Here is a 14,773-nt window from a genome sequence, read left to right as displayed (position 1 = left end):
TAACCAGTCTCGGTTATCCGGCGAAACCGATTCCATTGGGTTTAAGATGCATAATCATATGAACGGATCACTGAAAATCAGTGATGAAACCATGTCCTGCCCAACCGGAGCACCCACAGCTTACACATTTTGCAACCAAAGTAAGTGTTGTTGCCTGACGCTGCACATCAGTGTTCCAGCCATTCGACGGCGGTCTGGAAACCACCTAATCAAGTGATGCACGATGTGTTCAATTTGATTACGTCTGCTGTGTACAAGTGCAGAGATTCTGCTGTTTATAATTTAAAAAACATATTTAAGGTATATGTCCGCTTTGCAACAGTGGTGGTGGTAGAGGAAGTTTCCATTTTCACGCCAGTAACGCTGAAACGCCATTGATGCTTAAAGTATCATGATAATGGTTGTGGATTAAGCAGCGCTTGAAATAAGTGGTCAATGACGACCTTTAACTACGTTACTCAGTAAGAACCTTTTTTGCTCTCAGGAGGAAATTGTGGCGCGAGGTGTAAGATACCATATATATTTGGTTGTCTCAACCGTCCAATGTGCGTGCGATTTCTTCAGTATGTTAGATCAATGCATTCAATATTCCACGATTATGGAACCCTGTTTTCTCTAATACCATTCATCAAGGTGATGGCATGAAATAAATATGGTCGCTCTCGACATAACATGCCGCAAAATCGATCAGACGCTTACATAAACAGAGACGCTTCACTAACCAAGGCTTTAAGCTTTCAGTTCACAGCAAACCTCTCTTGAATAACGCCGATATAGATGTGATCACAAGGGATGCAGGTGATTTGTCTAGAGATAACGGTATACATTTTCTTCCATGATCAAGGGGGGAATAATCAATATAATTCCCTATTCAGAATGTGCATCTGAGAAGTTCAGAAATATTTTTTTTCATTAATCCGGGTCAAAGTAAAGATTTTGTGTGGGCAATGTGTGAATGTTTGAATACACTATGCCTTTTAGAAACTGGCCAATAAACAAATTGTTGTATTTAGGATTATAATTTCTTATTAAAGTACAAATAAGCACGTTTAAAGTACAAATTAGTACGTTTTACGGTTGAGTCCCACCCGGGATTCGAACCGACACCTTATCGAAGAGCACAAAGTCAATGATATTGAGAAAGCGTAATCGCGAATGTAACAAATAAACAATAAAAACATCTTTTGATGGAAAATGTGACTTTGTATATTATTTATCATGCCCCCAAAACAAATGTACCATTTACTCAACCTGGAAATATAGACGCCAATGATTCGTCACTTCCTGAGCAAATATATGTTTCACTTTTTCTGTGGTATTAGACTCAGTAATTAATTAGGCACACATGTCAATAAGCCATTCGTGCATCATTACGCCTTTCCTCCATCAAATGAGATCAATTCTGTTAACAGTATGATACCCCTGTCAATCCATTGACTAATTGGCACTGATGCTGAACAGATGTCTTCCTGGAATATAGTCAATACACACAACTACACCCCATCCCCACCCCACCAAACACAAAACCGCACCCACATTCCACCGAATACCACACCCACCTTCTCTCGCTTACAATAAGGCTGGCAGGAAACTTGGTGGAATTGTCAACAACACGTATGCACGATCAACATCATTGATCGTCTTGCGTCTAATAGCTACCAGTCCCAGAAAATTGCTGGGCTCTCTTTCAGGGCAATGCCATGGGAACTTCTGTTTCTCGTGTATAATTCAAGGAGCTGATATCGCATACTGCCTTAAGGCGACGATGGAAATTGTATAATTATTTTACGAAGCACAGCCCTGCAGGGGAAGGGATAGCTGAATGTCGAAGAGAAGGTGTGTCAGTATATCTTAATTGGAACTATTCCTGATTATTTCATGTCCTAATCTAGTTCTGAGAAAAAGCTCATATGTCTCTGTACCGACAAAGATATGAATGTCATCGGAATTTTAAATAAATACTTATATTGATCATAGAGGCATTTTATTTTTCGGCATAAGGTATTATATAAATGCATCAATCTAACTCAACATTTATGTCATTCATATGGTCCATCTCTGCTAGACGGAATGTAAATAATGACGGGAGTTTAGACATGACGTGTTCACGAGGAATATTCATTCTTCGAAAGTACATGTATTTTATCATTAGTGAGTGAGTGAGTTGGGTTTAACGCCGCTTTTAACAGTATTATAGTTATATCACGGCGTGTCAGCTTAATATGGGAGGAAAGCCCGAAGTGATGCAGGTCTCAGACGTTTACTACTTCGGTGAAACCCACGAGCACGGGTATGGTGCTGACAAACCTAGAAACATAATCGGGGCGAACCGGGATTCGAACCCACAAGCATAGGTTTCTGGCGTGCCCAAGGGACGCAACTCTGCACAGCGAATCGCGGCGCCTTAGACGACTGGGCCACCCGTGCCCCCACTTTTATCATTAGGTGCAATAGATACATATGGACAAGTGCTGTGGAAGATTTTTCCGGATCCTTTCCGATGCATTCAAGAATTATTTTCGTTTAAGACTCAGCTTAAGACTCACATCTTCAGACAGGTATACTATTGAACCACATGTACGAGTTGTTTCACCTTCTTTCGTCAGTGATCACTAACTGGCGGCAGTCTTCTATGATTCTTCTTCTTGCTCCTCCTCTTCTTTTCTTTTCTTCTTCTTCTTCTTCTTCTAATTAATATTCCTGATAATGATCAGCAGCATCACACCCGAGCCAGAAATGGAATTAATCGTGGGTTTGAATCCATAATTAGTGTTGATCATGACATATGGTTTGTTTGCGCCATCCTTATGATCGAGGGTTTCACCAAAGTTGTAAAATCCGCTATGAAGAATGGTATCACTTATGGCATTCTTGACTTATATAACCCACGTTCATGTTTATATAAAGGCGTTTAAACAAACTCACTCACCCTGTACAACCCCCTCATTTAGCAACCATCAGATTATTTTAATGATGTCCTTTTTGGCAAAATTATCTATTTTTATTCACTGTCTTCGAGTAGCCGTAATGAAAGCAGTCAGCCCAATGCTTTAACAGCTACAGGTTATTTTATTTGGTTGTTGTTATCTAACGAGACCGCCTCCGTGGTCTTGTGGCAGAGCGTCCACCCGGAGAGCGGTAAGTACGGGGTTCGATCCCAGGCCGCGTCATACCAACTGACGTTAAAAGATGGTACTTGTTGTTACCCTGTCTGACGCTCGGCATTAAGGGACTAAAACAAGGACTGGTCGGCTCGGAGTCAGTATACTGTGTCTGAGTGGGGTATTCATGTTAAACTGCGGCATGGTATCTCAGTGAGCTTGCACTACAAATCGGCATCAGCCCGGACCAGTACAAGCAGCCACACACACACGTGCATACACGTCGCTATATAAGTGCATTAATCTTGGACGCGACGTTAAACCCAATTTCACCTCACCTCACCTGTTGTTTAACGCCACACTCAGCAAGATTCCGGCTGCATGTCGGCGGTCCGTGACCAATCAAGTCTGGACCAGAACATCCAGTGATTCATATTGTGAACAACGTTCCACGCCGTCGGGGTATGACGAGACGCTATCACCCAAGTCACCGAGTTTGACCACCCAATCCATTTGGTCACCTCTTATGACTAATATAGATGTCTGGGGACCTATTCCAACCCGGACCTCCACGGGAGTCTTTAACGGGACCCTGTTACACAACCTATGCAGCATTCTCGACGATTACCACACACATGCCGTGGCAGGTAAACGTATTCAGTATGCTTATTGATTAGTAAGATAGTACATTTAATGGAAGAGAGCACAGCCGACTCCCAACACCATACTAATAAGGCATTGTTTACTCGTATCAAGACCAATCGATCCGGAACCGTGACAACCACACCTTCAACGGCCTCACTTTCAGGACTTTATTAATTCCACGACTTGAAAGGCACAGCCCCAGCGCCACACCTGAGTAGACAGGTAGGGCATAGAATGGACTCTCCTAATTGACAAAGTCGACCACAGGTGAACCAGCTTGGCTATGATAGGACGGAACACATGAGTAAGATCGATGTCTCCGTGCAGTGGCACGCTTGGTCTACAGCTTCAATTCAGAACCAAAGTTCCACCAGGGAGGCATGGCTTAGGAGGATATATCTCAGACCATAGTTTGACGTAAGTATTTTATATGTATCATTCGTGAAATACATTCATCGTTTCTTAACCAGTAAGTAGCCTCGGTTTGCAAGGTACTCAGTCCAATGGGGAGCATGTAGAACTCATTCCCGCTTATTACAGTGCATGTTGCACGCAAATCTTGATCGATATTTCTAGTGTTATTGAGATGGATGTTTATGAAACCCAATTGCTTCGCCCAGGACATTTGTGTGATATGTAAGCTCATTCAGGTGTGTCCAGAATCACACATGGAGTTTTCGTTTTGGGGTTGTCGTGGTTCAGTTGTCAAACACAAGCTCTCTGTGCAAATGTGTCCCCTTAGTCGTTCCAGTTCCAACTGTCATGGGTTCGAATCCCGATGGGGGCACGGAAGGCCCAGTCGTCTAAGGCTCCGCGATTCGCTGGACGCAGAACCGGGATTCGAACCCACAATCATAGGTTTCTGGCGTGCCAAATGGACGCAACTCTGCACAGCGAATCGGGGTGCTTTAGACGACTGGGCCACCCGTGCCCCCTCGAAAGTTTTGAATTGCAGACACAAGGGGATGGAGTTGCTGAATATATATTGCTCGACATAAAGGGAAAGTTGACTTTTGTAAAGTTGAAGTCATACCTTTTGCCATACAGCCTTATGGATGTGTTTTGACCGAATGTTGTTCATAAATAGCACACATATCAAGGCGTGATACCGTGATATAACTGAAATACTTTTCAAAGCAATGTTGAACCAAACGCATCCACTTTCCCGAGGTGGATGGGATGTTATGAATACCTATGAATGCACAGTTGTGGGTACTTCAAAATTACGAAAGCCGTCGTATCCTCTGATTTGCGCCTTGTATTGCCCGTGTTGACTCCACAATACCAAACATTCAGAAATATCTCATCAACTGGACAATTGGATACCGATGTCGGTAAAACCTAAATTTGTAAAGAGAAATGACGATTATAGACCTTTGTGTTTGGAAAACACATTGTAATTAATTAACTTCCAATCTCATTCTCCAGAGAATTACATTTTTAGAGTTCGTACAGAATATGGTAATACGATTCATCAGACCTGCGTACTCAAATCAACCAATTGACCAGCATATGTTGTAAAAAATCAGCCGTGTATTCAAAATAATCATATTTTTATACTATCTACTTTGCATAATAGGAATACATGTTGCATGTTTGTACTTGTGCCTAATTTGTTATTCAGTCTATTTAATACACACTTGATGCAAACTATCGTGAGGATTGCCTGATGAGTGAGGCAGTGACTTGGGTTTTGCGCCGCTTCTAGCAATATTCCAAGACACACGATATTGGCCTTATACATTGGACCAATGTGGGAATCGAACCTTTGAGCGAGTGAATGTTGTGTAATGTTCACATGATGTCACATGGCAGTCAACATGAGAAGTACATATTCAATATAAATACCACTTTGTCTCATGCAAAGAATATATTAAATGACTCAACTAATGTTGCTAAGTTTGTTACAATTTCATGTATCAAAAGCATGCTTCCCTTCATCCAGATCGAGGGTTAGCATCCCAGAGTCTTAGCTAATCCGCATCTTAACCGTGCCCGTACGCTTTACGAAAGTCTTAAACGTTCAAGATCTCATCTGGACCTTCCATCAATATACATAATGATTTATATGGAGTTGAAATACTGTTCTTATTCGAAGATAGTCACACAATCAGTATATTCAATGCAAAAAATAAATGAATGAATTAGGTTAACGTGCTACGAAGAGTACTTATATCTCCGAACATCAGTGAATGATATTATATTGCTAATTATTCTCTTCACAAAAATCGGAATACCTTGATATTAAATAACAACGACAAAACCGTTTAATAGGCAATATTTATCTCTGCTAAACGCACAGTCGATTGTACGATTCCGACTACATCAGGAACATGTCTTTATGAATCACTATCAAATAGTGATGATACCAGGTGTTCGCGAATAGGTGAGCGTATCCTGCCCCACCGCTACCACCCGTCACAAACACTCGAAAAGGCAAGTCAATTGTTCACCTGAAAAACACAGGAACATGTGGTACAAGTCAAAATAGGGAATTGCATATTTATTGTCACTTATGCGTCAAATTGAGAAACGTCCTCCACATGTCTACCATAAACCTTTGATCAAACAAAGAGGCTTCATATAATTTTCTGATCATAAGATATCTCTGTAGAAATCTGAGCTACTTATCGAGTATCATCAGAACAACGTCTTTTAGAAGCAGGAGACCTTATCCATAGGCCAGGGCCTTTCCTTTGGTAATCAATGTACGACAAGATTGAAGACTAGATTCAATGCGATGACATTCAACACAGACGTGTGTTCTGGCAATGTCCACGAAAGCCACGAGGGGTCATCATGACGTGACATTTAATCAATAGATAGATACAACACAAGCTTAACTGTTATCTCAACATGTGTATGTCAAACAGACTTACTAAATGTCCCTGGAGCCATGGCATTTTAGACGCCTGCCTTCAAGAACCCTCATATGCTTCTCACACTGTGTGGTCGTGCAATTGTGTCTGGACATGTATAAGGAATCTATATCGTTCATCTACCACCAGCCCTATGTTCTGCAGGTGTGCTATGTTCCAGGTATAATTAATACGCTTTGTTCTCGAAGTACCTAGCTTCAAGACAGACATCGTAGATGTGGAAGGTTAATTGTGTATGTCCATAAATAAGTCAGAACAGAGGAAACCGGACTATGGTAACAAAGAGTCTGGGAATGACAACAAGGTCGAGCATTGAATTGAGTCCTCTGGGTACATATATTACAAGAGGCAAGAGGTTTTTTAAACGAATCTTGCTCAAAACTTGTTTCATCAGGATTATAACATTGAAGACCATAGTAAAGCGTTTTAGGGTAAGCATGTGGAGGAGATTTCCAAATTTAACCCAAATTATGTCCGATGCAATTCCATAATTTGACTTGTGCCATATGATCCGTGTTTTCAAGTGATTAATTGATGTTCCTGTGCATGTGTTTGTGACGGGTGCTACAGGCGGAGCTGGATACGCTCAACCTTTCGAGAATGCTTGGTATCATCACTATTTGATGGTGATTCACAAACATACGCTAATGGTCTGAATCAGACAAGGGACTGAATGCTTTTTAGCAAATATATCTTATGATAATGCAAATGGTTTTGTCGCTTTTATTAAATGATGTATATGTTCTAGCTGTTTCATATCAATCACGTTCCAAGAAACAGTTATCTTTTTGTCTTCCTTTATGATGAATTTGAACCTACTCCCATTGTATGTTGCTGATTGAAATTGAACCTTAATTGGTCGGATCGCAAATATATAGAACGACCTTTATATTAAACGGTGAATACTTTTAGATAAGTTAAGCTCGCGGCGATATAAAAGACTCCCTATTTCGAGATTGAAATTTCCGTTTACATTTTATTGCCCCCAGCAGAATAGCATGCGCTATGGTTTTATATCGACACTTCGCTTGTCTCGAAGTACCGATAATTCGATGCATACACACGCGAATCGTTGTGATATGATATATGGACACGCCTTCTCCTTGTCTGAACAGGTTCGGGAGCGATGGGGTAGCATAGTGGTTAAAGCGTTCTCTCGTCAAGGTAAAGGCCCGGGTTTGATTTCCCTCGTGGGTTTAATATGTGAAGACCATTTCTGGCCGTGCTGACCCTGCCGTGACATTGTTGGAATATTGTTAAAAGCAGAGTAAACTCACTCACTCACTGACGCTGTTCATGTTCTCCCGAATATTCGGCAACCTTGGCCTCTGTCGGACAGTTTCCATACATGCAATGACCATCAGCGTTCCGTGAACGCCTGAGATCGGGACTCCACTTACTAACGGTAGCGATGTAACGGTACTTAGATGGAGAAAGATAATGAAGGTGAGAACACGTCTGGATTGGTCTAATCTGAGAATAAGGCCCAGGCAGGACATCATAATTGTTGAAGTATGTTAAATTGGACCCGGATCGGGCAAATATATAGTCCCAGCGAGTTTGACCCAGCATGGCTCAAACACACCACTTCTTTGTATCTACTGACTCATATGTCATTGATCGTTATAAATATAACAGTTCACAGAGACATTTGTATTGTGCGGCACTATGTAAAACACAAACACTTACTTTTTATAAAAAAAATGCGTGAGCTGCGCGTATTTTAAGTAGAGCCGGTCACGCTTACCCTTTTCGCGCATTCCGGTTCATTGATTTTTGGTGATTCATTCATATTCGCTTCATCACGATTTCGTCTTTTACGCCCTATGGATTTTGTTTCGGCAGATAATCGAGACTGACTATTCCCAGGCATGACGTTTTGTATTGACCTAACCTACAGAGAAACAATACCAGTTTCACTCAAAGCACTGAATACATCGTCTAAGCCGATACTGAAAATACGTATCATCATAGTCACTATGTAATATATCGGGTTTAATATCTTGGTATTGGATTACAGTGGCAACGGCTTTTACAGCGTACAACATCTGCATGATACCAATGAGTTTCTCAGGTAGATTCCAATCCCCTGGAGGTTTTCATTAGGCCACACAAAAGGGGGCACGGGTGGCCCAGTCGTCTAAGGCGAGTTGCGTTCCTTGGGCACGCCAGAAACCTATTATGTTTCTAGATTTGTCAGCACCATACCCGTACTCGTGGGTCTGAGACTTGCATCACTTCGGGCTTTCCTACCACATTAAGCTGACACGCCGTGATATTACTGGAATACTGTTAAAAGCGGCGTTAAACCCAACTCACTCACTCACTAGACCACACAAAGAACACCAAATGACTGTCACCCTCGGTGCCGGGTAATATAATGCCTAATCTGTATTACTGTATTGTGGAGGACTGTCGTAAATAGTGCTTGACACTAACGCGCGATAGTTAATACTAGGTAAGGTAGAAACGTGTTCATTACGTCTGCCACACAAGTCTTCTCCCCATGCTAAATGGTGATACTTTCAGTCTTCAAGTCTGCCGCACATCCATTTATAGGTGACCGGTTGCTAACTCAGACGGAGACGGTATTCTTAGGAGCAAATTCACCAGACAAGGAAGAATGTATTCTTCGCTTAACCTTCCCTTACCTAAGTCTTACCTAGCAGTTTACAAATGAAAATATCATCTTTCCAAATGTATTCACGTGTGAGCATTTTTCGCGGATTCGTATGACACGCATGGCATCAACAAATTGTTCCAATTTTTCATTAATTTTGATATTTACATTTAAAGATATATTGCCTCAATTCCTGCGTGTGATGAACGTATTGTGAGTACCTAAAATCACTACTCGCCGCTTGTAGATGACACAAAGCGGGTTTATTGGTAATTCCTCTGGAATGTTGGATAGCGCAAGTATTTTTCAGTCAGCGCTTCAAAACATACAATTTATTTTTCAGAACCTGTCTCGTGAACGAGTTATATTTGTTTGTAGATCCTGAGGACAAACATTTTTTACATCATTTTCAAGAAAAGATTATTGGAAAGCTTGAAGGAAAGTCCAAAGAAAATGACTTGCGATGATACGACTGACAACCCAAAATTTGAACTAATTTCTGCTGTAATGGTTTGATAACAAAAGGCAAAATTATTATTTTGCTTGTGTCAACAGGCATGAAAAGCATTGGTTAACGCTGTGATATGATCATTCAATGGTATATAAAACAAAGTCCACGGCGTAAGATTTGCCAAGTCCTTCGAAAAACAATGACATCAACCCTGTGGGTACTTCAGGTTAGAATAGGCCTCCAGAAACCTATACTTGTAAGAGGTGACATCTTGGATCGGATTCAAATATGTTGAGTTTGTTTGCTTGTTTGTTGTTTAACGCCGCACTCAACAATATTCCTGCTATATAACGGCGGTTTGTAAATAATGGAGTCTAGACCAGCCAATCCAATGATTGATATCATGAACATCGATCTACGCAATTGGGTTACGATGACATTTATCAACCAAATCGGCGAGCCTGATCACCCGACCCCGTTAGTCGCCTCTAACGACAAGCATAGTCGCCTTTGCTGGACTGTGTGTTCACAATATCATTTGATTGTCTGGTTCAGACACAATTATTTTTAAGCCGTCGTCAAACAGGTAGCATATTGCTGAATGCGAGGTTAAGCAAAACAAACGCATATATATGTTTTTTCTTTCAACAAGACAGTGGCTTACCATTATATGATACCAAACTGTTCGATATCAATCCGTCGCTATAGCAACGATTGGTATCACGTGACTCAAAATATATCATCGCATATTTTTCCATGAAAGCATTATCATATCTGACACACGTGTCGTGTAGCTGCGATGGCAGTATCACAACATAAAAGCGATAATTAATTGTATGTATTTTCAACATCGTGTTTTAATATAATGAATCGGCCATCTGTTGCATTTAGGCTACCTCGTCTTCTCGCATAACAAACATCAGCTTGCAATCATATACAAATTTAGGCGCGGTATCTTTTACAGTCGAATCAAAGCAAAATTTCATATTGTGGAGGCGGTTAGTTAGCCAAGTGGATAAAGTGTTCGCTCGTCACGCCGAAGGCCTGGGTTCAAGCCCTTACTGGTATAAAGTTTGAAGCCCATTTCTGGTGTCCCCGAGTTGGCCGTGTCCAAGTATTGCTACAAGCGACGTAAAACTCAACTCACTCATTCAGATTGATGAAACGTTAACTGACGAACAATTGAAGTATACACCTATTTTTGATTGTGGCTAAAATGTTGTGTTTTGGGCTTCAGGTTTGCTTACTGTTTTCAGCTCAGTAACGTTTTGATAACCTTCGTAATGTTTAGGTCAATTCCAGTTTTCAAGTGTATACTTTCTTTTGTCCGGCAGTTTATATATGGACTTAAACAGATACAGTATGAAGCAAAAGAGTTTTACTATAAGGTATGTTGTGGCTACAGGTTTTACTGAGGCACGTTAATAGCTGTGTAAGTTAAATTATAGGAACCAGTTTATGACAGACGAGTAATGAGAATTATCGTTTTTGTATGGCGCAAGAGGGTAATCTTAACACTAGCTGATCCATCAAGCTATCTTCAAAATATGTTTCTGCAATACAAATCTAGCAGAAATCTCCGATCAAATGACCAACTTTTCCTGTCTGTACAAAAGGAAGACTTAAGTCCTTCGGTGTTCGATCCTTCCCTCATGCTGGAGCTTCTCCATGGAACTAACTCCCTTCCCTTCAGCCTCAAAAGTGCACCTGGTGTCACTGTCTTGAAGTCTGGACTCTAAACATACCTTTTTGAACGCTGCAACTGAATGTGTATATTTTTACTCTCTGTTGTATATATGTACATATGTTGGATTTGTGCTGCACAGGTCCCTGTGATGTGGATTTTGCGCTATATAAATAGCCTTAGTAATAGTTGTAGTAGTAGTAGTGGTGGTAGTAGTAGTAGTAGTATTGGTAGTAGTAGTATTGGTAGTAGTAGTAGTAGTGGTGGTGGTAGTAGAAGTAGTAGTAGTAGTAGTAGTTGTATTAGTAGTAGTAGTAGTAGTAGTAGTAGTAGTAGTAGTATGCGAGTCTACCATAAATCCCAGATGGTATTGGGGCGGTAGGGTAGCCTAGGGATTAAATTCTGGTGTCCCATAATATTGACTGAAGCGCCATAAAACCATACTCACACATTGACTTTGATAGTATATTATTCCGATTCTAAGGTGAGTTTAGTCTCCATTTTTAATAGTTTGGTATATTGGCATATAATTTCAGTAGACTTCTAAACGTGGGTGCCTTGTGTAGAAGACGGTAGTCTGAGTGCACATATTATCACAAAACAATACCTGTGTACGGAAGAACATTCGCACAAACACAAACATTCAGTCATGGAACATTCTCGGAAACGCAACTCCTTAATTACTATGCGCGGCTTCGAGAACCATGCTTATGTATGTATACAGGTCGCACCTTGCTTTTGTTCTGCACTCTTAAAATTGAAACGTGTCAACTCCCATAACCGTATGGGTTTATGTCTCTAGTTTGTGAAATGTATTGATTTGATATTCAATACCAATTGTGAGCAATCATAAAAGAAACTTTTTCAGTTTTTTTTCAGTTAATAATAATTTAGTTCTTTGCTTGCTCGGGGAAACAACATGTCTGTGCGTGTGAGGTATTATTTGCCTTCATCAAATCTGTAATTTAAATGAAATGCTTCACTTCAGTGTTTCCATTGAAACAATAGTTCGCTTGTTTACTCTCACACAACGAGTGTTGAAGGTCCTCCGAGTGAGTGAGTGAATGAGTATGGTGAGGTGAAATCGGGTTTGACGTCGCTTCCAAGATTATTCCAATTATTATACACGTAAATGTACGTGTGCGTGTGCGGCTGATTGTGCTAGTCCGGACTCATGCCGATTTTATAGTGTTTGCTCACTGAGACACCATACCGCAGTTTAACATGAATATCCCACCTAGATACAGTATACTGACTCCGAGCCGACCAGTCCTTGTTTTAGCCCCTTAATGCTGAGCGCCAGGCAGGGTAAGAACAAGTATCATTTTTTAACGTCTTTTGGTATGACGCGGCCTGGGATCGAACCCCGGACCTTCCGCTGTCTGTGCGGACGCTCTACCACTAGGCCACGCAATGGTGGAGGTGGCAGATGGTTGACTGAACGAGTAAGTGATTTGTGGATGGTTGACTGACTAACTTTTTTTGACAAGGGGGGCAAATATTTGTACAAGTATGACTTGTCCCCAACTAGATTCAAATATAACTGTTTTTTTATAAAACATCCAGCCCCCCCCCCCCCCCCCCCCCCCCCCCCCCCCGGCTGGCTACGGCACTGCCAGTGTGCAACGCATAACAGTATCCGAGACACAATCCCATATTCCCACCCACGACTGAGTTTCATTTATCCAATTATAACGTGTAGCGCACTGAAAACATCCTGTACCAACAACACCTGTCGCCATCAACATCAGGATCTGGATGCTATATTTAATGAACGTATGACAACCGTCGCGCAACAACATATGCACACGGCCTGACTGTTCAGCTCACTGACAATATTGTACACACACAAGCCGCACGGCGAGACGGACACTGGTTGGTAATTCTATTAGTGGAAGCACGGGCTAAATGAACTGGCACAATGAAACATCGGTGCAGTTCTATAGATTGGTATGATTGGCTTCATTGACATTCCACGTCATGCCGTGGGTTTGCGGACAGATGTGTACATCCTTTCAGGTGACCTGGTATGGTTGACATGCGTGGACGAGGAAGTTGATACAAGGACGATGAGGATAGCACGGTGATGACAATATCTGTACTGCAGCATACGCTAAGATGTCAGGTCTGCATAAATGTACATACACATGGCATCTGAACCTTTATTGCTAGGTAGTAATTGTTTTACGTTTCAGTTCTACTCAGTACTATTGTTCTACGTTTCAGTTCTACCCAGTACTATTGTTCTACGTTTCAGTTCCATTCACTACTACTGTTCTACGTTTCAGTTCTAGTCAGTACTATTCTACGTTTCAGTTCTAGTCAGTACTATTCTACGTTTCAGTTCTATTCAGTATTATTCTGTTTCAGTTCTATTCAGTTCTATTGTTCATCGTTTCAGTTCTATTCAGTGCTATTCTACGTTTCAGTTCTATTCAGTACTATTCTACTTTTCAGTTCTATTCAGTACTATTCTACTTTTCAGTTCTATTCAGTACTATTGTTCTACATGTCAATTCTATTCAGTTCTATTGTTCTCCGTTTCAGTTCTATTCAGTGCTATTCTACGTTTCAGTTCTATTCAGTATTATTCTACGTTTCAGTTCTATTCAGTACTATTCTACGTTTCAGTTCTATTCCGTACTTTTGTTCTACATTTCAATTCTATTCAGTACTATTGTTCTCCGTTTCAGTTCTATTCCGTACTATTGTTCTACATTTCAATTCTATTCAGTACTATTGTTCTACTTTTAAGTTCTATTCAGTACTATTGTTCTACGTTTCAGTTCTATTCAGTACTATTGTTCTACGTTTCAGTTCTATTCAATACTGTTGTTCTACCTTTCAGTTCGCCGCTATGTGGATACAAACAGAGGTAGCGCCGCCACGCAAGCACTAGGTATGGATGACGGTAAGTTAACACTTTAGTATCTTCTCATCTATATACAGTAGTAGAGGTAGAGTAGCCTGGTGGTTAAAGCGTTCACCTCCACTCTGAAGACCCAGGTTCGATTTCCCAATTGGGTACAATGTGTGAAGCCCATTTCTGGGGAGTGAGTGTTTATTGCCAGTAATCATGCAGCTATTCACCGCCCCTTTCTGGTCTTGGTGTGGCTTTGCTGAAATATTGTTGAAAGCGGCGTGTATAGTGAAAGCTGGATAATCTGGACCTCCTTAATCTGGAATGCCCACAATCTGGACGATTATTTTGGGGGACGTCGATGTAATAAGAATTGGGATTTTGGATAGCTGTTTGGATAGCTGTTTAGCGGACTTACACACTATTATTGGCCTGTTCAATGGATCAGTTTGCTCTCGAATTTCATTCTCAGCTCCCTCAGGAGTATTCAACACAGGTGCCCATGAGGCACTAGAAGTTTAACAGTCACAATA

General features: G+C 41.1%; 1 protein-coding gene across 7 annotated transcripts in view; it reads left to right on the top strand.

Moving 5' to 3' along the window:
* Window positions 1-14,773, top strand: part of LOC139449847 (uncharacterized) — an 83,832-nt gene that overhangs the window by 29,150 nt on the left and 39,909 nt on the right. The window contains exons 1-2 of one of the 7 annotated variants that reach the window (XM_071231446.1): window positions 4,123-4,163; window positions 14,229-14,291. In XM_071231446.1, the coding sequence (XP_071087547.1) occupies window positions 14,282-14,291 (10 nt within the window). In that variant the 5' untranslated portion in view covers window positions 4,123-4,163; window positions 14,229-14,281. Of the gene's footprint in view, window positions 1-4,122; window positions 4,164-13,250; window positions 13,553-14,228; window positions 14,292-14,773 lie in introns of those variants that run through there. The other 6 variants (XM_071231454.1, XM_071231430.1, XM_071231424.1 and 3 more) reach the window with 6 other exon arrangements.

This window comes from Haliotis cracherodii, unplaced genomic scaffold (assembly GCF_022045235.1).
Source record: "Haliotis cracherodii isolate W230 unplaced genomic scaffold, xgHalCrac1.p SCAF_10, whole genome shotgun sequence".
NCBI lineage: Eukaryota > Metazoa > Mollusca > Gastropoda > Lepetellida > Haliotidae > Haliotis > Haliotis cracherodii.
Note: the sequence above shows the minus strand (reverse complement) of the source record. Positions and strands in the feature narration are given on the sequence as shown.